The 26,622-nt window shown below is 50.3% G+C and overlaps 1 protein-coding gene across 1 annotated transcript; it reads right to left on the bottom strand.

Annotated features, from left to right (window-relative positions):
* Nucleotides 1–15,770: 15,770 nt before the first annotated feature.
* Nucleotides 15,771–23,687, bottom strand: LEP (leptin). The gene is made up of 3 exons (XM_061582629.1): nucleotides 23,659–23,687; nucleotides 17,664–17,820; nucleotides 15,771–16,300 (listed from the first exon to the last, which is right to left on the bottom strand). Exons 2-3 carry the CDS (start codon nucleotides 17,805–17,807, stop codon nucleotides 15,941–15,943), a joined length of 504 nt encoding a protein of 167 aa, XP_061438613.1. The 5' UTR covers nucleotides 17,808–17,820; nucleotides 23,659–23,687; the 3' UTR covers nucleotides 15,771–15,940.
* Between the last annotated feature and the right edge of the window lie 2,935 nt (nucleotides 23,688–26,622).

Genomic DNA, 26,622 nt, shown 5'->3' with positions numbered 1-26,622 from the left:
GGACCCCCATCCCTCTTCTCTTGGGCCTACTGCCAAGGCCAAGCCCGGACCCCGAGGAAAGAAGGGGCTTGCAGCCATCGGGGGGCACGGGGGGGAGGTGGGGAGGGATCTAAAGAGTCTCCAGCTCCCCTCCCCGCATTCCCCTTTTCATGGAGGGGCGCGCATCCCGTGCCAAGGCCAGCCCTCCCCAGGAGCCGTTGCAGCGGGGGCGGGGGAGGTCCGTCTGCGGCCCACACGTGGCTTCGCGGCCAGCCCGGCACAAACCAGGCATCGTCTTTCAGCGTCAGGTCTCAGAAAACCTTCTCAGGCTGCCTTCCCGTCTAAAAAAGATCCACGACGCGGCTTCTGTGAAACCAAAGTACAAAACACCACATAAATGCATGGATGCAGCCACAGCAAAGGTGACCCGGGAATAAGTGGGGGGGGAACATAAGAAGAGCCTGCTGGATCAGGCCAGTGGCCCATCTAGTCCAGCATCCTGTTCTCACAGTGGCCAACCAGGTGCCCGGGGGAAGCCCGCAAGCAGGACCCGAGTGCAAGAACACTCTCCCCTCCTGAGGCTTCCAGCAACTGGTTTTCAGAAGCATGCTGCCTCTGACTAGGGTGGCAGAGCACAGCCATCATGGCTAGTAGCCATTGATAGCCCTGTCCTCCATGAATTGGTCTAATCTTCTTTTAAAGCCGTCCAAGCTGGTGGCCTTTACTGCATCTTGTGGGAGCAAATTCCATAGTTTAACTGTCCGCTGAGTAAAGAAGTACTTCCTTTTGTCTGTCCTGAATCTTCCAACATTCAGCTTCTTTGAATGTCCACGAGTTCTAGTATTATGAGAGAGGGAGAAGAACTTTTCTCTATCCGCTTTCTTAGTGCCATGCATAATTTTATACACTTCTATCATGTCTCCTCTGACCCGCCTTTTCTCTAAACTAAAAAGCCCCAAATGCTGCAACCTTTCCTCGTAAGGGAGTCGCTCCATCCCCTTGATCATTCTGGTTGCCCTCTTCTGAACCTTTTCCAACTCCATAATATCCTTTTTGAGATGAGGCGACCAGAACTGTACACAGTATTCCAAATGCGGCCGCACCATAGATTTATACAACAGCATTATGATATCGGCTGTTTTATTTTCAATACCTTTCCTAATTATTGCTAGCATGGAATTTGCCTTTTTCACAGCTGCCGCACACTGGGTCGACATTTTCATTGTGCTGTCCACTACAACCCCGAGGTCTCTCTCCTGGTCGGTCACCGCCAGTTCAGACCCCATGAGCGTATATGTGAAATTCAGATTTTTTGCTCCAATATGCATAATTTTACACTTGTTTATATTGAATTGCATTTGCCATTTTTCCGCCCATTCACTCAGTTTGGAGAGGTCTTTTTGGAGCTCTTCGCAATCCCTTTTTGTTTTAACAACCCTGAACAATTTAGTGTCATCAGCAAACTTGGCCACTTCACTGCTCACTCCTAATTCTAGGTCATTAATGAACAAGTTGAAAAGTACAGGTCCCAATACCGATCCTTGAGGGACTCCACTTTCTACAGCTCTCCATTGGGAGAACTGTCCATTTATTCCTACTCTCTGCTTTCTGCTTCTTAACCAATTCCTTATCCACAAGAGGACCTCTCCTCTTATTCCATGACTGCTAAGCTTCCTCAGAAGTCTTTGATGAGGTACCTTGTCAAACGCTTTTTGAAAGTCTAAGTACACTATGTCCACTGGATCACCTCTATCTATATGCTTGTTGACACTCTCAAAGAATTCTAATAGGTTACTGAGACAGGACTTTCCCTTGCAGAAGCCATGCTGACTCTGCTTCAGCAAGGCTTGTTCTTCTATGTGCTTAGTTAATCTAGCTTTAATAATACTTTCTACCAGTTTTCCAGGAACAGAAGTTAAGCTAACTGGCCTGTAATTTCCGGGATCCCCTCTGGATCCCTTTTTGAAGATTGGCGTTACATTTGCCAGTTTCCAGTACTCAGGCACAGAGGAGGACCTGAGGGACAAGTTACGTATTTTAGTTAGCAGATCAGCAATTTCACCTTTGAGTTCTTTGAGAACTCTCGGGTGGATGCCATCCGGGCCCGGTGATTTGTCAGTTTTTATATTGTCCATTAAGCCTAGAAGTTCCTCTCTCATTACCACTATTTATCTCAGTTCCTCAGAATCCCTTCCTGCAAATGTTAGTTCAGGTTCAGGGATCTGCCCTATATCTTCCACTGTGAAGACAGATGCAAAGAATTCATTTAGCTTCTCTGCAATCTCCTTATCGTTCTTTAGTACACCTTTGACTCCCTTATCATCCAAGGGTCCAATTGTCTCCCTAGATGGTCTCCTGCTTTGAATGTATTTATAGAAGTTTTTGTTGTTGGTTTTTATGTTCTTAGCACTGTGCTCCTCAAATTCTTTTTTAGCATCCCTTATTGTCTTCTTGCATTTCTTTTGCCAGAGTTTGTGTTCTTTTTTATTTTCTTCATTCGGACAAGACTTCCATTTTCTGAATGAAGACTTTTTGCCTCTAAGAGCTTCCTCGACTTTGCTCGTTAACCATGCTGGCATCTTCTTGGCCCTGGTGGTACCTTTTCTGATCTGCGGTATGCACTCCAGTTGAGCTTCTAATATAGTGTTTTTAAACAACTTCCAAGCATTTTTGAGTGATGTGACCCTCTGGACTTTGTTTTTCAGCTTTCTTTTTACCAATCCCCTCATTTTTGTGAAGTTTCCTCTTTTGAAGTCAAATGTGACCGTGTTGGATTTTCTTGGCAATTGGCCATTTACATGTATGTTTAATTTAATAGCACTGTGGTCACTGCTCCCAATCGGTTCAACAACACTTACATCTCGCACCAGGTCCCGGTCCCCACTGAGGATTAAGTCCAGGGTTGCCGTCCCTCTGGTCGGTTCCATGACCAACTGGTCTAGGGAATAGTCATTTAGAATATCTAGAAACTTTGCTTCTTTGTCATGACTGGAACACATATGCAGCCAGTCTATGTCCGGGTAGTTGAAGTCACCCATTACTACCACATTTCCTAGTTTGGATGCTTCCTCAATTTCATATCTCATCTCAAGGTCTCCCTGAGCATTTTGATCAGGGGGATGATAGATCGTTCCCAGTATTAAGTCCCTCCTGGGGCATGGTATCACCACCCACAACGATTCTGTGGAGGAGTCTGCCTCTTTTGGGGTTTCGAGCTTGCTGGATTCAATGCCTTCTTTCACGTATAGAGCGACTCCGCCACCAATACGTCCTTCCCTGTCCTTCCGATATAGTTTATATCCAGGGATAACCGTATCCCACTGGTTTTCTCCATTCCACCAGGTCTCGGTTATGCTCACTATATCAATGCTCTTCTCTAAGACCAAGCACTCCAGTTCTCCCATCTTGGTTCGGAGGCTCCTAGCATTAGCGTACAGGCACTTGTAAGCAGTGTCTCTCTTCAAGTGTCTTTGGCACTTGTGGTTAGGCCTGTGGTAATTTTGCTCTTCTGAATTTATATCCTGTGCCCCTGCTCTCACAATGCCTACTTCTAGGCCTACCCCTTTTAAAATTTCATCATTTCTTTGGTTTTTATCCCAGGGGGGAGGTTTATTCCAAACCGGACCTTTCTCAGCTCCTGTCGGGTTTCCCCCCTCAGTCAGTTTAAAAGCTGCTCTGCTACCTTTTTAATTTTAAGTGCCAGCAGTCTGGTTCCATTCTGGTTCAAGTGGAGCCCGTCCCTTTTGTACAGGCCCGGCTTGTCCCAAAATGTTCCCCAGTGCCTAACAAATCCGAACCGTTCCACCCGACACCATCGTCTCATCCACGCATTGAGACTGCGAAGCTGGGCCTGTCTGGCTGGTCCTGCGCGTGGAACCGGTAGCATTTCAGAGAAAGCCACCTTGGAGGTCCTGGCTTTCAGCATCCTACCTAGCAACCTAAATTTTGCTTCCAGGACCTCACGGCTGCATTTCCCCATGTCGTTGGTGCCAACGTGCACCACGACCACTGACTCCTTCCCAGCACTGTCTACCAAACTATCTAAACGATGGGCGATATCCGCAACCTTCGCCCCAGGCAGGCAAAACATCTTGCGGTCTACACGCCCATCACACACCCCACTGTCTATGTTCCTAATGATCGAATCACCCACTACAAGGATCCCTCCACCCCCTGGAGATATATCCTCGGCACGAGAGGATAGCTGCTCATCCCCCAAGGAATGGGTCCCTTCTAAGGGATCGTTTCCCTCTTCCTCAGCTGGATGCTCTCCTTCCCCGAGACCATCGTTCTCGATGATAGCAGGAGAGCTATCATCGTTGGAGTGGGACACAGCTATAACGTCCCTGAAGGCCTCCTCCACACACCTCTCTGCCTCTCTCAGCTTTTCCATGTCTGCCACCTTGGCCTCAAGGAAATGAAGTCGTTCCCGGAGAGCCAGGAGCTCATTGCACCGAGAGCACACCCATGACTTCTGTCCAACAGGCAGATAGTCGTACATGCTGCAGGCGGTGCAAAACACTGGAAAGCCCCCACACCCCTGCTGGCTTGGTTATAATTGTCTGGGTCCAAGGAAGGCTTTTTCAGGAGTGGTCTCACCACTGCCTCTTTCAGACAGCCCGGGACCACTCCCTCTCGTAAAGAGGCATTTATCACTTCCTTGGCCCAGCTACCTGTTCCATTCCTGCTGGTTTTTATCAGCCAGGAGGGGCAAGGATCCAGTACCGAAGTGGTTGCACGTACCTGTCCAAGCACCTTGTCCACGTCCTCGAGTTGAACCAACTGAAGCTCATCCAACAAAACAGGACAAGACTGTGCTCCGGACATCTCACTAGGATCTACTGCTATAACTTGAGAGTCTAGGTCCTGGCGGATACATGAGATCTTATTCTGGAAGTGATCGGCAAACTGATTATAGCAGGCCTCCAATGATTCCACCGTGTCCGGAGGGTTTGAATGGAGAAGCCCCTGGACAACTCGAAAGAGCTCCGCTGGGCGGCAAAGAGATGATTTAATAGTGGCAGCAAAATGATGTTTTTTAGCTGCCTTCACTGCTCCTACATAGAGCTTAGTCGAAGCACTAACCAGCGCATAATTGTATCCGTCGGGAGTTCGTCTCCATTTCCGCTCAAGCCGCCTCCTATCTTGCTTCATCGCTCTCAGCTCCGGAGTATACCATGGAGCTGTATGAGCTCTACACAGGAGAGGGCGTGCAGGAGCGATCGTGTTTACAGCCCGGGTCATCTCCGTATTCCACAGAGCGACCAGGGCTTCAGCAGGAGCGCCAGTCCTATCAGCCGGAAAATCCCCCAGAGCCCTTTGAAAACCTTCAGGATCCATTAGTCTCTGGGGCGGACCATTTTAATAGGTCCCCCACCCTTGCAGAAGGAAGAGGTTACTGAAAGTCTAAACTTCAGCAAGCAGTGGTTTGTCCATGACAAAGGGAGTGTTGTAAAACTCCCCACATCCAGATCACTTTCCCCATGCTCAGTAGCAAAAACAAGGTCTAGAGTGTGCCCCAATACATGTGTTGGACCACTAACATATTGAGATAGCCCCATGGCTGTCATGGAGTCCATGAAGTCCTGAGCCGCGCCAGACAAAGTGGTCTCGGCATGAATGTTGAAATCCCCCAGTACTATTAGTCTGGGGGACCTCAACAATATATCCGAGACCACTTCCGCCAGCTCAGTTAGGGAAGCCATTGGGCAGCAAGGTGGGCGGTACACCAAAAAGATTCCCAGCCTGTCCCTCTGGCCCAACACAAGGTGCAAACACTCCAGGCCAGTAACTGAATGAACATGGTGCTTGGTGAGTGAGATGGAACTCTTATAGACGACAGCAACCCCACCTCCCCGACCCTCAGATCTACCATGATGCTGAACCAAGTACCCCGGTGGGCAGAGCTGAGAGAGACCAACTCCTCCCTGCTCACCCACCCAGGTCTCGGTTATACATGCCAGATCGGCTGCTTCATCCACAATCAAATCGTGGACAAGGGAGGTTTTATTATATACCGATCTGGCATTTAATAACAGCAACTGGAGATCTGAGAGTTGGCTGATAGGACTACCAACGACCTTGCGGGTGTGGGAAGGACCGGAACAAGGCACAGCCACAACATGTCTGGACCGCGTTCCCCTTACCTGGCATGTCCTTCTCACAGCACCATACCTTCCTTTGCCCGTCACTACGATAATTGGGGCCCCGTCAAGTCTCCCTGCCTGATGGATAAAACTCTCTCCGAAGCACATAATACAACTAAAATATACAACAATTAAACGTATAAAAACAGCCATATATACAGCCATATATACAGCATGTAAACATACACACTCACTCAGACATACATTCATATAATCAGGCACCCATTCATCTCAAATTGCATCAACACACCAACAAAAAAGTAAAAAAAAAGAAAAGAAAGCAGCAGCAGCAGCAGCAGCAGCAGCAGCAGCAGCCTCTCCTTCCCTTGGTGGTGATGGTCTCTTCTTCCTGCAGGCCCTGGGTCTCCCAGGCCACCTCAGCCAGCCGGCTTATGTATCCCTCCAAAGAGGGACAGGTGGTAAGAATCAGTCCTGGCTGGCTGGGTACCTGGCAGGCACCTGGTTGGCCACTGTGAGAACAGGATGCTGGACTAGATGGGCCACTGGCCTGATCCAGCAGGCTCTTCTTATGTTCTTATGTTCTTAACAGCTACAGGCCAGTGGCGAATGTTCCATTCCTGGGCAAGGTCTTGGAACGGGTGGTTGCTGGCCAGCTCCAGGCGCTATTGGATGAAACTGATTATCTAGATCCATTTCAATCGGGTTTTAGGCCCGGTTTTGGCACTGAGACAGCCTTGGTTGCCCTGTATGATGACCTATGTCGGGAAAGAGACAGAGGGAGTGTAACTCTGTTGATTCTCCTTGATCTCTCAGTGGCTTTTGATACCATTGACCATGGTATCCTTCTGGAGAGGCTCGCGGAGTTGGGAGTTGGAGGTACTGCTTGGCAGTGGTTCCGCTCCTACTTGGCGGGTCGTCTCCAGAAGGTAGTGCTTGGGGAACATTGCTTGACACCGCAGGCTCTCCAACATGGGGTCCCGCGGGGTCAGTTTTGTCCCCCCTGCTTTTTAATATCTACATGAAGCCGTTGGGAGAGGTCATCAAGAGTTTTGGAGTGCGTTGTCATCAGTATGCTGATGACACGCAGCTCTACTTCTCCTTTTCATCTTCTTCAGGTGAGGCTGTCGATTTGCTGAACCGTTGCCTGGCCGCGACAATGGACTGGATGAGAGTTAACAAACTGAAGCTCAATCCAGACAAGACTGAGATGCTGTTGGTGGACGGGTTCTCTGATCGGATGGTGGATATATACCCTGTCCTGGATGGGGTTACACTCCCCCTAAAGGACCGGGTTCGTAGTCTGGGAGTCTTTTTAGACTCTTCCCTCTCACTTGAGGCTCAAGTAGCCTCGGTGGTTAGGAATGCGTTTTACCAACTTCGGTTGGTAGCCCAGCTACGTCCCTATTTGAGTAAAGAGGACCTTACATCAGTGGTACATGCTCTGGTAACCTCACGTTTGGACTACTGTAATGCGCTTTACGTAGGGCTACCTTTGAAGACAGTTCGGAAGCTACAACTAGTGCAAAATGCGGCGGCCAGATTGCTGACAAGGACCAAGCGGTCCGAGCATATAACACCTGTTCTGGCCAGCTTGCACTGGTTGCCAATATGTTTCCGGGCTAGATTCAAAGTGTTGGTATTAACCTATAAAGCCTTATACGGTGCGGGACCACGATACCTTGCGGAACGCCTCTTCCGATATGAACCGGCCCGTGCACTACGTTCTGCTACGAAGGCCCTCCTCCGGGTTCCAACTCACAGGGAGGCCCGGAGGGTGATGACAAGATCTAGGGCCTTCTCAGTGGTGGCCCCCGAACTATGGAACAGTCTCCCTGAGGAAGTACGCCTGGCGCCGACTCTGCTCTCCTTCCGGCGCCAGGTCAAAACCTTCCTATTCTCTGAAGCATTTTAAGTTACACTGATTTAATTTTAAAAATGTTTATTGTGTTGGATTGTTGCTTGTATTTTAGTATTGTTTTGTTATTTATTGTATTTTTATGCTGTTTTATGTTCACCGCCCAGAGAGCTATTGCTAGTCGGGCGGTATATAAATTTAATAAATAAATAAATAAAATACTAAAATCCTTTATAAATAAAACAATAGTCAAAAACCTATAAAAGAAGCATCTGGAAAGCAGGAGTGGAAGGAGCTGACTAAGAACTGTCAGTCGTCACTCAGCAGTCGCTGACGCAGCAGAAGGAGAGGACGAGGCACTCCACTCCACAAGCCACAAGCCTACCTAAACAAAAAACAGAATTTGCCTGCCGGTGAAAGGGCACCCACCCACCCACCCAAACAGGGGCCAGGCAGGTAGCTTCCCTCTGAAGGGATTTCCGGAGCCAGAGTGCAGCCGCTGAATAGGCCCCTCCCTCCTCCAAGGTGGGAAGCAATGTTCCAGGGATGTTGGGCCTCTCCCCAAAATTTGAGTGCCCAGGCAAATAAAGGGAATGCCAGCTGGGGGAAAGGTGGCCCTTCTGAGAAACTGGTCCCAAGCCATGATGGCCTGAAAGAGCATAACCAGCCATTTGGAGTGTGCCTGGCAACTCAACTGGCGGCAGCAGCAGCAGGTGAAGCTGTTGTAACAAGAGGGGGAGTTTCATCCCGGTAATCGGCTCTGGTCAGCAGCTGCCAGCAGCACTTGGCACCCATGGGTGTTCCCAACCCCCTTTGCAAGCCAGCCCCACAAAGAGCATGTTGCAACCACAAGAAAGGGCTGCATAAGGAAAGGCTGCTCTGCTTTATTAGATCAACAGGGAATAACCTTCTGTTTTATGTTCTGTTCATATTGCAGTGCAGTATGGCAGGCCTGGGGAACCTTTTTCAGCCAGAGTGCCACCTTCCCTCACGGGCAGCCTCCCAGGGGCCACGTGCCCGTGGTGGGTGCAGCCAGAGGGAAAAGTGGGCCGAACAATGCAGGGTGCCGTTGCATAGTGGGCTGCACTCCAACCACGCAAAAGCCAGAGAGCCCCAGCCTCCATCCGGGCAAGCAGGAGATATGACTACAGTTCAAGGGTGCACCCCAAAAGCACTCAAGGAGGGTGCTAGGCAAGGCGAGGGGGGCGCGTGGCCTGCGGAGAGCTGCAAGGGCCAGATCAAGAAGGTTGGAGGGCCGCCTTTGGCCCTGGCCTGAGGCTCTCCACCCCTGCAGTATGGGATAAGGACAACAGCATGGAGGAGGTGGAGTTGGCTCTGGACATAGCAGTCTACCCTGATGTTGCAGGGAAGAGTTGGGAGAATGGCCAGCAGCAGGACCCACACCAGGTATCCGATAAGAATGGTCAGGCACCTCCCAAAGCCCATACTCCAGAATGAGGCCCACGACCAATTCCTGGACTTACTTGGAAACCCCCTCCCACTGCAACCCTCGATGCGTGAGGTTGGCTGTAGGTGTTCCGTTTTAGCGGCACAGTCTGAGAACACCCTGCACTTGTTCCCCAGAGTGAATCCTGGCACTGGATCCAGACCCCAGGAAGAGAAGAGGCCCAGCTTCATAGCTCTGCAGCATCCTGTCACTGGAGGTGCGGGTGGCAGAAGGGAAACTATTTCTGACAGCCAAAGGCAGGCAGAGTGAGACCCAAGGCCACCCTTGGTAGCAGCTGCTGCTGTTCCTCTGCAGTTCCTCCACCTGAAGGGATGCAGCATCTGTCACATTGCAGTCAGAAAGTTCCAGGTTTGAGTCCTCAGAACCTGAAGGTAAAGGACTGGGAAAGAGATCTTCCTTCTGCCTGAGGCCTTGGAAACCTGTTGCTGGTCAGAGGAGAATCTAACAATCTGTACATCCCCCACCCCATTAGAGAAATTGCTGTTCCCTGGAAGAGGGTTTCTTTTACCTGCTTTCACTCTCTGTTGCCCTCTACCCTTCTTTGGTGAGGCATCTCACCACAGACTCCTGAGTAAGCTCACAGTCATGGAATAAGAGGGGAGGTCCTCTTGTGGATCGGGAATTGGTTAAGTTGCAGGAAGCAGAGAGTAGGAATAAACGGACAGTTCTCCCAGTGGAGGGATGAAAGTGGAGTGCCCCCAGGATCAGGATCGGGACCCGTGCTTTTTAATGTGTTTATAAACGATCTTGAGTTAGGGGTGAGCAATGTGGTGGCCAGGACTGCTGATGATACTAAATTGTTCAAGGTTGTTAAAGAGGGATTGTGAAGACCTCCAAAAGGACCTCTCCAAACTGAGTGAATGGGCGGTGAAATGGCAAATGCAATTCACTGTAAACAAGTGTAAAGTTATGCCTACTGGAGCAAAAAATCTTAATTTCACATGTACGCTCATGGGATCTGAACTGGTGGTGACTGACCAGGAATGAGACCTTGGGGTCGTCATGGACAGCTCAATGAATATGTCGACCCAGTGTGCGGCAGCTGTGAAAAAGGCAAATTCCATGCTAGAGATCATTAGGAAACGGGTTGAAAATAAAACTGCCAATATCATAATGCCGTTATACAAATCTGTGGAGAGGCCACATTTGGAATACTTTATTTATTTAAATATTATTAAATTTATTTATTAAATTTATTAGTCGCCCATCTGGCTGGCTGTCCAGCCACTCTGGGTGACTTACAAAATAAAAACATACAAATACATTAAAAGATTAAAAATCTCAACAATAATAATAAAACCTAACCCACCCCAAAAGCCTGCCTGAAGAGCCACAATTGAAAAAGCCCTCTCCCTAGTCCTCACCAGTCTAGCTGTTTTAACTGGTGAGATGGAGAGAAGGTCTTTTGAGGCTGATCTTGTTGAGCGGCATCGCTGATGATGCTGGAGGCGCTCCTTCAGATAGACTGGGCTGAAACCGTATAGGGTTTTAAAGGTCAGAACCAACACCTTGAATTGGGCCCGGAAAACAATCGGTAACTAGTGCAACTCCTTCAGCACTGGAGTGATGTGATCTCGCCGGCAGCTGCCTTTAATCAGGCGAGCCGCCGCATTCTGTACCAGTTGCAGCTTCCGGACCGTTTTCAAGGGTAACCCCATGTAGAGCGCATTACAGTAGTCTAGGTGAGAGGAGACCAGGGCATGTACCACCAATGGGAGCAGATGGTTGGGAAGGTAGGGGCGCAGCCTCCGTATCAGATGGAGTTGATACAGCGCCGCCTGGCTCACAGCCGAGACTTGAGCCTCCATGGACAGCTGGGAGTCAAGAATGACCCCCAGGCTGTGGACCTGGTCTTTCAGGGGCAATTGTACCCCACTGAGCACCAGGTCCAAATCCCCCAACGTTCCCTGGTCTCCCACAAACAGTACCTTGGTTTTGTCAGGGTTCAGCTTCAGCTTATTCCTTCCCATCCAGCCACTCACTGACTCCAGGCACTTGGACAGGGTTTCTACAGCCAACCTCGGTGAAGATTTAAAAGAGAGATAGAGCTGCGTGTCATCCGCATACTGGTGACACTGCAGCCCAAATCTTCTGATGATAGCCCCCAGTGGCTTTATATAGATGTTGAACAGCATCGGGGAGAGGATGGAGCCCTGTGGCACCCCACAAGTGAGAGGCCAAGGATCCGAAACCTCGTCCCCCAATGCCACTCTCTGGTGCCTACCAGAGAGGAAGGAACAGAACCACTGCAATACAGTGCCCCCCATGCCTAAGCTCTTCAGGCAGTCCAGAAGGATACCGTGGTCAATGGTATCAAATGCCGCTGAGAAATCCAGGAGGACAAGGAAGGTGCATTCGCCCCTATCCAATGCCCTCCTCATATCATCCACCAAGGCGACCAAGGCCGTTTCAGTCCCATGTCCAGGCCTGAAGCCTGATTGAAATGGATCCAGATAATCTGCTTCCTCCAAATGCATTTGCGTAGTTTTGGTTGCCTCACCTCAAAAAGGATATTGTGGAGCTGGAAATGGTTCAGAGTGGCTCCCCTATGAGGAAAGGTTGCAGCATTTGGGGCTTTTTAGTTGAGAGAAAAGGCTAGTCAGAGGTGATCTGATAGAAGGGTATAAAATGATGCATGGCATGGAGAAAGTGGACAGAGAGAAGTTTTTCTCCCTCTGTCTTAACACTAGAACTTGTGGACGTCCAGTAAAGCTGAATGTTGGAAGGTTCAGGACCAGCAAAAGAAAGAACTTCTTCACACAGTGCATAGCAAAACTGTGGCATTCGCTCCCACAGGAGGCAGTGATGGCCACCAACTTAGATGGCTTCAAAAGATTAGACAAACTCATGGAGGAAAAGGCTATCAGTGGCTACTATGCTTTCATAGAAATGAATCATAGAATTGTAGAGTTGGAAGGGGCCTACAAGGCCATCAAGTCCAACCCGCTGCTCAATGCAGGAATCCCAATCAAAGCATTCCCGACTCATGGCTGTCCAGCTGCCTCTTGAAGGCCTCCAGTGTCGGAGAGCCCACTGCCTCTCTAGGTCATTGGTTCCATTGTCATACAGGTGAAGGCAATATGCTTCCAAATACCAGTTGCTGGAAACCTCAGAAGGGAGAGTGTGCTTGTGCTTAAGTCCTGCTTGTGGGCTTCCCATGGGGGGAATCTGGTTGGCCACTGGACTAGATGGGCCATTGGCCTCATCCAGAAGGCTCTTCATATGTTTCTCTGTTTCCCCTATTCAACTTCCATGGTGTGAATTTAGCTAAAGTTCTGGAAAGGGCAGCTTGACCCCAGTGGAATCCACAGACAAAAGCAGGCTATTTGAGCCAACCCAAGAGCAAGAGTTGGAAAAAGAGGGAGGAAGGTTGTCTTTCTCTGAGTGGATTCAAGGCATCTTGAGTGGCTATCTTCACCATTGTCTACACATCCTGCCTCTATTTTCTGGTTGGGTGCAGTTCAGTTACAGGTTATGTTCTGTGGACTGATGTAAGCACTGTGTTAAATATAAGGATTAGCTGGACTGTTAGAGAGAAGCCACCTTCTGAGCCCCAGTGGGTCCCTGGCTGGCAAGGCGACTTTTGGATGACTCACCACCCGCCACACTGAAAGTGTAAACCCTTGTAAACCATCTCTGGAAACTTGCTTTATTTCTTTAGCAGCAGTAATAACTGTCCGTGTCAATTCGTTTCCACTCTCCACCTCCTTGACACTAGTAACAGCACACAGATTTTTCCTTTATGTCCCATCTCCACCCCACATGACTCCCCATCACAATGAAAAGCATCTCCCAAGGATCCTAGGTGGCATCTCTCTGCCCACACCCACCAAAGGGAAAATCCACAAATGTTCAGAATGCAGAGTTTGTTTATAAAATATAAATATTCTTCCAGATATAGAAAGAAGAGCAAAATTGACAACAAATGTAATAAATGAAAACAAACAAAAAATAAATAAAATAGCCAGTTTAACAATATGGTGTCTTTCTGTGGTTCACATAAGAATTCAACATGGTATTTTCTTTTCTGACTTGAGTCTTTCAGAGCACCCCTCTTCATCACACACACACACACACACACACACACACACACACACACACACACACACACACACACACACACACACACACACACAGCAAAACTCCTCCAGCTACATAGAACAGTTAAGGAATGCAACACCTTGAATGACCCATCACACCCTAGTTTAAAAAATGTTATAGTCCTCTAACTGAAAGGCCACACCAAAGGGAAACTGTGAGAGTCGTAAAAGGTTGATTCTAGGAAACAAGAGCACAGGACCTTAACTGCTCCCTTGACATGAAATTCTCCCCCACCCATTGCACTGCTACCCTCAGGTGCTGAGTGCAGACAGGAGAGAGAGAGAGAGAGAGAGAAACACCCCCTGCCTTAAAGGCAAGGGGGAAGGGATCCAGCCAAGGGCCAGGGAGCTGACACTGGCTCCTTTCTTCTGCTTCCTTTAGATCCCCAGATGAAGCCCCAGATCCCAGCTGCCCTGGACAGGGAGGCCTCTTCACTAAGCATATCCCCTTAGAATGCAAAGAATGAACTGAGGTAGGCAGGCAGGCAGCCTTGCTCCTCCACCGCCTTGAGATCCATCCAACAGTAGAGCTGAATCGCAGGATCAGAAGGGGCCTTAAAAGTCATCTAGTTAAGCCCCTGCTAATGCAGGAAACCCACCGACACAGCATCAGAGAATCAAAGAGTTGGGAGGAGCCTCAAGGGCCGTGCAGGTTGGGGGCTGTCAGGCAGGCTTCCAGGCTGGCCATCTCCTCATTGGTGCCATTTTCCTTGCAGATGAGAGGCCATTTTCAATCTGGCGGAGGGAGGATCACGCTTCTCCAACAGATGTGAGGGCAGTTTCCTTTGTGGTGGGACTGCTTGTGGTGTGGACACCCATCCTTCCCCCTTGCCCTTCATCTCTGGTGAACAAGTTTTGCAGTGTTCTCTGTTGTTCCACAAACTTGATTGACCAGAGGTGAAAGTGGGAGAAAAGAAAGCTGCACTCTGTGCATCCTGGACACAGTGATGTTTTCTTCCAGCCACCCTCAATGGTCTTAAAGATGATGGTCTGTCTGACGCCATCCCTAGGGGGCAAGAGTGGCATTTCCTGGAGTCTGAGGTTGCAGAAGGAACTTTTGTCTCTGAAATGGAATGCTGTGGTGGACTTGTGCCAACTAATACCTTTTTGCGTATATGGGAGCCTTGATGCATTTGCCCCTGTAAACATAAATTCAGAGCTTGGAAAAGTTACTTTTTTGAACTACAACTCCCATCAGCCCAATCCAGTGGCCATGCTGGCTGGGGCTGATGGGAGTTGTAGTTCAAAAAAAGTAACTTTGCCAAGCTCTGAATCTGGACACTAGTAAGCAGCAGGAGGGATATGTTGAATGAAATGATGGCTGGTGCGGAAAGCATCAATTGTTCCCCACCCCACCCCATGCTTGCCCTGCCTCTACTCAAAATTGCAAACCCTTGAGGATGCATTTTACTAAAAATAAAAAAATAAACTTGGGTTCCGTCATTACGTTTACACAAGAATGATGATAAAGAATAAAAAGGAACAACTGAATAGGTCTGGATGACAAGGAAACCCACTTGCTTAAACGGAGCATGTGGCCATTGGATCTGTGTGGATGCTGCTGCTGCCGTTATTCCAAGCGCTGAAAAGCAACTCCTGTGTCACCTGCTCTTCAAATGCTCCACTCTTTTTTCAGCATAACCTTGAACATATCCAGGAGCAAGACTTGGCCATGCTGAATTGTGCGCACGCACAAGCACACCACCCACACCCCAACCCCACCCAGTGAAATCTGAACTAGCCCCGTCCTGTCCTGCCTTGCCTCGCTCAGCTTCGCTGGAGGCTGTGCAGGCTGCAGTCAGATGCTCTGCGTTGTTCCATCAGTTGCTTTAGGCACCAGCTCTGCACAGGAGCTCCTTATGTGCCTGGGTTCAAAAGGAGATCATTTGCATCTGGCATTCAGGTTTCATGGGGGTGAGGGTGGGTTGTCTCCCTTTATGCATGATATGAGCTGCACCAGAGAGCATGAGAGATCCAAACTGGCCCTCCAGATAGAGAACTATGAAAAGTGAAGTCTCCCAAAGGGCATAGAGTGCATATCTGTGGGCTGGAGTTGCTCCCTAAACATCTCATAACAAACTCCCCAGGAATACAAACCACAATCAGGTGCAGACACAGTTGAGTGACTCCCCTTCCCTCCCTCACTCCACAATGAGATGCTCCCAAACTGAGTAAAGTGTACCCTGGGAGGACATCCAGGAATACGATTATGGTGCAAAAACGTCTGCAAGTCCGTTTCTGGTGCAAGTAAATGTGTGACTGTTTTCCACTGAGGCTGGTTTTGCTTTAGTCACAGAGAGATATTATAACCTGAGGTGTTTGCTTCTTGCAGAGGTGTCACACCCCCTAAGTAAGACTTGGCCTGATCAGGAAATCTAAAACCAAAGAGACCAAGTGCCTTTCCATGCACACACTCCCCATTCCCAGACACCTAGCAGTTCTGAACATGATCCAGATACTTGGCAATACTTTGTAGGCACTTCTGGAGCCGGTCCAAAGTCACCACTGCCCTGGTGTATGGGGAGATGGCCATCAGCTCTGTCAGGTTTCCCAGGGCGTCGGCCACAGAAGGTCTCTGGAGCGGGCAGCGGAGGTGAGAGCCCAGCATCTGCAAAAGGCTCCGGAGGTTCTCCACATCATTGGATATTTGTGTGACCGGCACTTGTGGAGGCAAGCTGGAGAGGAGCTGGTGGAAGATCTCTAAGGTTTCATCAATGGACTCCAGGCTCTCTACAGGCAACTGCCCAGGAATGAAATCAAACCCGTTTACCTTCGGGCTCACTGGAGGGAACTGCAGTGGGAAGAGGCAAGGGGCAGAGTGTTAAGACAAGACTCACCCCTCTGTCATGGATGGCAGCAAGCCTTAGCCCCAAGGGGGATGGAGGGAAGGAGGGATGGGTGCTATGATGCCTGTCCCAAAATAAGAGGATAGGCAACCAGTTGTTGCCACTTACACCCTTGTGCTCTGACACTTACGGCACATCCAGATGTAGAGCCAGACTGGGCAGGCAGATACAGGCCTTCAACACTACAGAGCGCCAGCCTCACTCTAGCCTAGATTGGCAGGTTTCTTTGAGCTGTTTTCTAAAGAGCAGGGAGGGTTGAAATACTTGCCGTAGAGAAGTCCTGGGTTGTGACCTAACTCTTTACACACCGACAAATCAGCACAGATCCAAGGCTTCAACCAATCTTAATCTGGCCTGGTTATTGTATGTTTTAGATGCATAAGACCCACTTGTGTCCACCTGAGCGTATTCCCAGGTTAGCAAACACAAGGGATTAATTCCTAAAAGGGGTTATTTTAGGCCTGTATCTTAAACCTCTTTGCAAACTTTTTGCATTTGCGATTTGTGTGGGGAGAATTATTTAACATACACCTGCACTTATTGGGCAGCAGTATTTGAGGAAAATAACTTCTAGGGTGTACCTGATCTCACTGAGCTCACCACAGGAAAGATGCATCCTAGTTGCTAGGAAGAAAGGAAGGGCAAAGGAAGATGAGGGAAAATCTAGTAGGCTTTTAGTACTACAGATATTCCAAGGTCTAGAAAATGAGACAGAAGCAGGAAAGAAAAATGTCCTAAAGGGGAAGGGGGAAACAGTAGTTCTTTAGGGCCCTAGGGATTCCTATAGCCTGGAGTCCAAACAAATAACTAGTCAATCACAGCTCTGCCTTTGCTCATTGGCTAAAAAGATAGGAGCAACTAGACTGGCTCCTCTCACAGAAATCACTTAGAAGGCCCTGATGCAATTGCTCCAATATGATTCACCCATCGCAGAGCTTGGAAAAGTTACTTTTTTGAACTACAACTCCCATCAGCCCCAGCCAGCATGCTGGCTGGGGCTGATGGGAGTTGTAGTTCAAAAAAGTAACTTTTCCAAGCTCTGCGCCATGTGCCATGTCCTGCTGGCAGGTGCAGCAGAGCAGCACTGAGGAGAGAGTGTTAAGGGTCATCTGGTTTGCATGCAGTGATCTTGATTGTGTCTCCTGTCTAGGTGGCTAGTAATATAGAAGTCACTGGAAGCCTGGCATGCTGTAACCAGCTTGGAGAGTGCAGAAGGTCCCAAGGGCTACAATGGGCCTCTCTCTCCTTATTGCAAAAACATCAGGCAGGAAGGCATGGCCAGAGCCTATTCTTACCCCCATGTCTTACCTGATGCTCCTGGATCCTGGCAATGATGGTCTTGGTGAGGCTTCTGGTGTCAGCTACAACCTTGTCAATTTTCACAGGCCGGCTGTGGAAGAGGGGCAGCCAGACCCACAAAAACCCACACAAGGAGATACTGGGGCAGCGCATCTTTTCCTTGTGCCTGTGCAGTCAAAGAGGAAAGCCAGTTAGTGAAGCTCCTTTGGGAAGAAGCCCCAAGTGTTTCACTGGGGAAGGGCTGCCCCCACAATGATCCAGCTCAGGGAGCAGGATCTCACAGCAGTACACAGCAGGCCACAGGGGGAAGGAGAGCAGCATTGTCCCAGCACTGGATGGGAAGATAAGGGCAAACTAATAGTAAATACACCCCAGTCCCCTGTCTTCAATGAGGATTCGTGTTTAGCATACCTAGGCAGTAAAAACAGATCTTCAGGGTTGGATTAATATTAATATCAAATGCTGATATTAGTCTTTTTCCTTGGAATCTATGGTTGCCTTTAGGATTCCATGGTAGATGTCACACTGAGTACTTACAGTATTAGAAAATGCAGCTGCTATATTTTACAAGTAAAATAATTACACTTCCTCCCTTGTGCCAGATAGTAGCAGCACAGGAAGCTGCCTTACACAGCATCAGGCTATTGGGTGCCATCTAGCTCAGTACTGTCGACACTGACTGGCAGTGGCTCTCCGGGGCTCCCAAATAGGACTTTTTCCCAGGCCTAGGAGATGGCAGTCGGGGCTGAACCCAGGACCTTTTGCATGCAAAGAGAGGCTCTGCCCACTGAGCCATTCTCACTTAAGAGGCCAATGAAGAAAGAGACTGCTGGGCTACTCCAGCCTTCTGCAACCTGGTGCCCTCTAGATGTTTTGGACTACAACTCCCATCAGCCCCAGCTGTGGATTGTAGTCCAAAACATCTGGCGGGCATCAGGTTGGGGAAGGCTGGCCTAGGATAAGAATTCAGAAGGGCAGAATTAAAAACCCCACTCAGCCATGAAGTGCTCCCTGCATGACTTTGGACCAGGCACTGTAAGTCTAACTAACCTTAAAAAGAGTCTAATCTTTGATGGGTGTTTTAGAAATGAATGAATAAATGAACTACCTTATAGGGTTGTTGGGCGATTCAAGGGGGGCATTGCATTTATGGAGCTCTGCAGGCTGCAATATAATGGACAGACCAGGAATGTCACCATGGAGGTCTCATACCTAAAAGTGACAATTTCCGATTGGCTTCCTCTGCGTTTTGAGCCTTTGTCCTGTAAAGACTGCTGTCCTTGACTCCTTTGGGAGGAAGGGCAGGATGTAAATTTAATAATATAATAAATAGATAAAATAAAGACTCCTTTGATTTTATATATTTAGACTTTGTTGGTTAAGGAGTTGACTGACCCTGTGAGCACACTAGTCGCCTACACAAAGTGTCTCCATTGGCCACACCAATGGAGGGGGAATGGGTTGATCTGCCAATCAGTTGCAAACTCTCTTTGAAGCTGAATTTATTTTTTAAAAAAACGCACTCAAGCTGATCCCACTAGGGTTTACAGTAAGAAAGGGTTGGGTCTGACTAAAATAATGTGTCCTCATTTCCAGAAGAGAGAGCTGAGATGCACTGGAACCAGCAGAACAGGGATTGTGCTTCTACTGTGAGCTGAGCTGGTCAACTTCTGGAGTGTCTGACTCCCACACTGGCAGCTACTTTTAAATTTCCTGTCATATACTTGGAAGGGCTCTCAGTTTAGGGGAAAAGGAACCACTCTCTGGTGGTTCCCAGGGAGTAAAGTCCAGTCTGTGAGGAGAGTCCAGTCTCTGAGGAGAGAAGGCTCAGTCCTTCCAGAATTCAGAACACGGAATAATGGGCTCAACATACAGGAAGCCAAATTTTGACTGAACGTCAGGAAAAACCTAATTGTGGAATGACAGTGGAACCCATGAATTAGGGAGGTGATGGGGTCTCCAACACTGGAGGCACTCAAGAGGCAGCTGGACAGCCACCTGTCGGGGATGCTTTAACCTGGATCCCTGCATTGAGCATGGGGTTGGCTTGATGGCCTTAGGGACCCCTTCCAACTCTGGGATGGCCAGCTTGTGCCTCCAGGCAGGGCAGGTGTGTGTGTGCATGTGTGTTAGAGAGTCTGCTTTTTAATATAGCACCCTTCACTTTACACAGAGCAGTGTACAGAAATAAAACAAGTACAAAGTTAATAAACCTTAGCAATTAAAACGACCACAACATAAAAGAGCAACATCATAAAGCAACAGAGAGGAAGAGACAACTGGAAGTCCATTCTAGCTGGCTTGAGGAGTGATGGGGCTCACCTGGACTTAAGGTGCCAAAACTATGTGTGATGTTCCACAGCTTGGGGGGGGGGTCCTCACCTCCTGCCCTTGCACACCCACCCATTTCCCAAAACAGAAGACCCTCAAACTACAAAACCTCAATACGCTGCTTCCATCCTGGGTGTTCATCAGGAAACACCTTATACATTGTACAAAGATTTTGTAAGAAACAGAACCCCCTTTAAAAGAACCCCAGTCTTGTCTCTGGGTTAGTCTGGTATGTGCTGAACAACTCTTAAGACATCCGTCACCAACCTGGCACCCTCTGGATGTTTTGGTGTATGACTTCCATCAGCCCTTTCTATCAGGATATAAGAACATAAGAAGAGCCTGCTGGATCAGGCCAGTGGCCCATCTAGTCCAGCATCCTGTTCTCACAGTGGCCAACCAGGTGCCTGGGGGAAGCAATGAATGCAATTAAAAATGAATTTATTTGCACTGAGCTTGCATGGCATGCAAACATAGCTAGGAAAAGCTCTGCTAGATCAGCCACAGGTCCATCTGGTGGCCAGCAGCGGGCCTCTTCTGGGAAGCCCACAAGCAGGACCTGAGTGCAACAGCAGCCTTCTCCCCACTTGTGATTCCCAGCAACTGGCATTCAGAGGCCTACTGACTTCAACAATGGAGAGAGAACATAGCCATTGTGGCTGGTAGCTATTGATAGCCTTCTCCTCCATACAGTTGTCTAATCATCTTTTAAAACCATTGGTGGCCATCCCGCCATCTTTTGGGAGTCAGTTCCAGAGTTTAACTGTGTGAAGTACTTATTTTTGTTTGGGTTGTATCCAATGCCAGTCTTACTTGGAGTAGACCCATTGGGCTGTTTCAGTAAACTTTTACTCAAAGAAGACCCACTGAAATTGATGGATGTAAGTTAGTCATGGCCCTTAATTTCAGTGGGTCTGGTCTGAGTAAACATTAGTTGAATACAACCCACTGAAATTAATGGACGCAACTAATGTAGGTTTATTAATTTCAGTGGATGTACTCTGAATAGGACTTAAGTTGGCTACATCCCAGAGTCCTGAATCTTCCCAGTTACCTTAATTGGATGGCCCTGAGTACTAGTATGATGACAGAGAGGGAGAAAACACTTCTGCAAATCGCACACACACACACCATAAAAGAAATAGACAGATAAGAGATTCCTTCAGGAAATGTCTTTCATGCTGCCCGGCATAAGGTGTGGTGCTCATCACATGCCACACCAAGAGCATCACTGGCTCAACCTACCCTGCCCAGGCACCATGGAAATACCACAGCTCCTTCCAAATATTTGTGGGGTTTCTCCTTAAAACATCTCAAGGCGGAAGTCCATGTGCCAGGTGGAAATTAAGGCAACTGAACAAATCCGGAGGGCCTGTTCACTAAGTGATGCACATTTCCTGTGAATTTCAACAAGTGCGGTTGATGGTTTTGGCAACATCTCATTGTCAGTGGCAAGCAGAAACAGAGCCACCCTGCCTGCCTGCCTGCCCAGGGCCGAGAGGCCATCCAGCTGCACTTGACACACACATACACACACACACACACACACACACAGGTGTTACATAAATCTCAGCAAGGTGATAACAGGCAGCGAATTCCAAAGACATGAACACGACACCTAAGGAGGAATTCACAGCCAACAGGGCAACTGAGCAGCCTCTACTCTGGACACAAAAGGCCAGTCTCCCAACTTCTGAGAGATGAAGCCAGTTTAAATGCCTGACTTTGAGGCTTATCGTTTCACTTACAAGAAGCTCACAAAAGTCGAAAAGCTACTCCAAATACGCCTCTTGTGAGGAATGTGAGACAATGACAGCTCTGTGCTTGATATAACCCCAGTCCTTGAGTCCTAACTAATTTACAAAGATAGGCATGTGTGCATGAATGAAAGTCCCTTTCCCCACTAGGGGTCCCCCCCGCAGACAGGTGCCCAAAGACATGGCCTGCAAAGATAGCGCACAACCAGCCTTCTGCCCTTTAACTGCCCACTCAGACGGTGCCCACTGCCCACGCGGGCATTTCTATGCTCCTCAGTTGGCCTTCCACTGCCCAACCGACCTGTGTGATCTGCAGGGCGCTGGTGCAGAGTTGCCTCCCTTGGGAGCAGCAGGGCCTGCGGATGAGGCACAGGGGCCGCCGGGGGCCTGATCCTGGCGTCAGCGCTCCTGGCTCCATCTGGCTCGCTCGTGGCTCTGCGGGGACTGGCGAGGCTCTGCAGGGCTTCAGGCGGGGGCATTCCCAGTCCCGCCTGGAGATGCTTCTGCATGCAAAGCCCGCGCTCTGCCACGGAGCCACGAGAGCCCCAAGCGCTCATCCATGCCTGTGGGCTGGCGCCACCCGAAGTTTTAGGAGCGAAGAGGTGCGCGCAAGTCAGAGCCGAGGTCGCAATCTTGCTCCTGGCTGCGCTCGCCCTACATCCCGCGCTTCCCGTCTCCGGGTGGGAGGTCCCGGGTGAAGACGGGCCGGAGGAGGGGTGTGTCCAGTGGGGCCTCGGTCTAAGGAGCGGGTGGGGAGAGGGAGGACTGCCGGTGGGCGTTTCTCCTTCTGTTCGCGGGACCCGCGAGGAAGCCTCGGGACCTCCCGGCCGAGCGGGGCCGCCGTGGTAGATGCGCGGAGAGGCGGCCGGGAGCTAGAGCACTGGGGCCGGCACCTTGCCGCGGGAGGGAGCCTCTGAGGGACCAGCCGCAGGGGAGGCGTCAAGGGAGGCAAGCCTGGAGATCAAGCCACCTGCCTGCTGGGCGCGCCGCCACCCGGGCTGTCTCCTCACTCTAGAGGGGCCTCGACCCCGACCGCCCACCCCCCACTGCTCCTGAGGCGCCTCTTTACGGCTCATTTCGGAAGAAGGAAGTCCCCGGGCGCCAGGCACTGGGGCGGGCCTCCTAAAGGCACTCTGCACATGCTGTTTCAAAGCCTTCCTTCCAGCAAGTCCCGGGGCTGAGCCCTGCCCCGTCGCCTCCCGCTCTCTGCCTCTGAGCCGATCCGGCTTTTGTGTCAGCAAAGCCGGCGGCGCTCGAGTCAGGCACACCCGTGCGCGCGATCCTCCCGAGAACGGGCCCGGCCCGGCTTCAGGGCTGAGCCGAGCCTAAGCCTCCCAATTCGCCCCAGCTTCAGGAATAAGGGCCAGACGGGGAGGGAGGCGAGGAGGGCGCTCCCCTCCGCAGCCCCTCTTCTCCTTGGCCAAGCCTGAGCCGGAGAGGGAGGGAGAAATGGGGGCGCGATGGAATCTTCCCCCCTCCGGCGGCCCCAGGCCTCCCTTCCCTCCGCCTGCGGGGCTTGACATGGAAAGAGGGGCGAAGGTCTGGCGGGAAAGAACAAAATCGCCGCCGCCTGTCCGGGCGGGAGGAAAAGGGCGAGTGTTAAAGACTGGGGAGGGAGAGGGCGCCCTCGGGTTAGGCACTGCCTCGGTGTCCTTGCCGAACCGGAGAGCGGCGCGGAAGCCACATCAAAGCGAAAGATTTCTGCGTGTGCTCAGGAGCACTCAGTCTGCGAGTCCTGGCAGTCCCAACGGAATTCGGAAGGCAGGTCTACCGCTCAGCCCACCTGCCAGGCTACACGGACCCTCCCCCCACCCAAAAAACCTCGCCAAGGCCCCCAGCCCGCTCCCCACTGTCAGAGACGACTCCAGCTCTCCGGCCGGCCGGCCGGCGTGCGTGCGAGCGGGCGCTCAGCAAACCTCTTTCGCTGCTGTTTCTGCTGCCGCCGCTCTCTCCTCCGCCAGGCCTCTGCGTCTCCATCGCTGCCTCGACCCTTTTATAACGCGCGGAGGGTTGCACAACTCGCCCGGCCGCATCCCAGTAGAGCCCAGCCCCTCCCCCTGTCCTTGTGCGGGGGAGGGTGGCGTTGGAAGGCAGAGACCCCGGCACACCTACCCCGGGAGCCGCCCCCGACAGAGGGAGCCCCGCTCTGCCCCGGGGCAGAGGCGTGGGTGGGCTTCGCTCTCATTCTGGCTGGTTGAGAAGCCTCCTGGCAAAAGCCCCAAATATTTCTAACTGAGAAAAAAGGGTCAAAGGGGGGAGGGCGTCCTGGAGTCAAATGACCCCTGGGGGTCGTGCCCCCCGCCACGCGCGCCCCTCCTGTCGCAGCCAAACACGTTGAGTTCCTCGTCCCCTTCCAAAACTAGAGAGCACCAACACACACACGTATGAATTGAATAGGGCAAACGGATGATTGCTCCCCACCAATTAAAAATATTTAGTTAATATTTAACTAATATTTTAATAGTAACAGAATTGTTGTTTTGGAAACTTCAAGGATCGGGGCGGGGGTGGCACTTTCTGCTAAGCTTTCTTTGAGGTTTGTGTGTGCTGTGCGTGTGGTGTGCGCGCGTGTGCGTTTCAGAGCGGCAAAGGAGTTCAGTCCCAAATGAAACGTTGCCCTGCCCTTGTCCCCCCCCGCCCCCAGTCTCCTGCCTCTGATTTTCCCATCTGTTATTTTTGTGATTGTGACAGGTGGTTTTCGTTTTCGTTTTCAATATTGTAGTAAGTCGCTTGGAGACCTTCGGATATCAAGCGACTGATAAATCTAAGAATAATTTCTGCAGATAACAGCAACTATCATAGTGCCACCAACATTCACAATGACAGTTAGAAAAGGGAAGGAGAATGAATCTGCCAAGGTCACCATGCCATCACGGAAATCTCTGGTGTGAGATTCGAGGGCAGGAAAAATGTTCAGAAAAGGGCAACGGGAATGATCAATGGGACCGAGCGGCGACTCTCCTGTGAGGACAGGCTGCAGCATTTGGGGCTTTTCAGTGGAGGGGAGAGTCGAGTCAGAGGAGACGTGAATATAGGAGCATAAATCATGCAGGGCAAGGGGAAAGAGGGTAGAGAAAGAACTCAAGACAAAAAGTAACAACTTCTCCAGGCAGCACGTGGTTAACCCTGGAAGTCGCCCCCCCTCCCCAGGCAGCGATGGCCACCGACCTGAACGGCTTTAAAAGAGGGTCAGCCAAATCCAGGGAAGAGAGAGGGCGACGGGGGGGGTGTCTCTCGCTGGCCAGCCGTGCTCCCTCTCCCTAACGCCTGTTCGCCTCTGGCGGGAGAAGGGCGGAGGCCGCCGCGCCCCACTTCTGAGCTCTGGGGTCCCCGATCGGCCGCCGCGGGGGCAGCGGGGTGCCCTTTTGTTATGGAGCTTTTTGGGGTGCTGTTATTTTGGTGGTCGAACAAAACATAATTTGCGGCTTCTTATTTATTCAGTTTTTAAAATTCATTTAGACATTTCAGAGTTCTGTGAGTGGCTTGCAATAAAACATTCAAAGATACAATAAAACCCCATAAATATACATAAGAACATAAGAAGAGCCTGCTGGATCAGGCCAGTGGCCCATCTAGTCCAGCATCCTGTTCTCACAGTGGCCAACCAGGTGCCCGGGGGAAGCCCGCAAGCAGGACCCGAGTGCAAGAACACTCTCCCCTCCTGAGGCTTCCGGCAACTGGTCTTCAGAAGCATGCTGCCTCTGACTAGGGTGGCAGAGCACAGCCATCATGGCTAGTAGCCATTGATAGCCCTGTCCTCCATGAATTTGTCTAATCTTCTTTTAAAGCCGTCCAAGCTGGTGGCCATTACTGCATCTTGTGGGAGCAAATTCCATAATTTAACTATGCGCTGAGTAAAGAAGGACTTCCTTTTGTCTGTCCTGAATCTTCCAACATTCAGCTTCTTTGAATGTCCACGAGTTCTAGTATTATGAGAGAGGGAGAAGAACTTTTCTCTATCCGCTTTCTTAGTGCCATGCATAATTTTATACACTTCTATCATGTCTCCTCTGACAGCATAACAACAAATTAGCCAACAGAGACTGGAAATCAGTCAAAATTTGAGAATTCATTTGGAAAATGTTAGGTCTGAGAAAATCTAACTAATCTGGTCTCCCCCTCTATTTCCAAAACATTTTCGAAACATTAAAAAAATGACAAGAGCGATTAAGAAGATTTGGGGCGTCGAGTTGCGAATTGTGCAGAACTTTGTATTCTGAGAAAAATATTTAAGAAAGAGCGATCTGGGGATCCTAAATTCGTCTCTGGCGTCGCGGGGCCACCCCTCCCCAAATATACTCGGAGCTGGGGACACCCCCCTCCCCCGCCGGGTGGGAAGTTTCAGTCACCTTCTCATCTTAAAACTGCTGCGTGCAAGGGGCCACGCCTCTTTCCCAGCGTCCTCATCCGGCGACTCGAACAGCCCCCGGTGTGCCTCGGTCCCTTTTGGAAAACGCTCCCTCCGTCCCAAATGGACGGCGACAGGTTTGGAGAAGCAAAATGGGGGCGAGCCCATCAAGCACCCTCCCACACACACACACACACACACACACGCTCGCGCGCAGTTAAAACATACGAACTCAAGTTTCCAGCGAAAGCTAATTTAGGATAAAAAACCGAATGTAGTCACAACAAAGAAGAATTTCATTTTGCCGGGACCTTTCCAGATATCTGTCAGGCCTGTTTGCGCTTCCCCTACCGCGGAGTTCCCCTCCCCACGCCAAATGAACACTGGGCTCTCCCCACCTCCAGCCCCCCTCTTCTGTCGGTCCATCTTGGTCTGGGGAGTGGGGGCGGGATGAACCCTCCCAGATATAGGAACATTCGCCCCTCCGCCCTCAAGCTGGAGGTTTTGGCGGGGTGTCTGTCTTTATGAAAAG

The sequence above is a fragment of the Rhineura floridana genome, chromosome 8 (assembly GCF_030035675.1).
Source record: "Rhineura floridana isolate rRhiFlo1 chromosome 8, rRhiFlo1.hap2, whole genome shotgun sequence".
NCBI classification, from domain to species: domain Eukaryota; kingdom Metazoa; phylum Chordata; class Lepidosauria; order Squamata; family Rhineuridae; genus Rhineura; species Rhineura floridana.
This window is presented reverse-complemented; position numbering and strand designations above follow the sequence as displayed.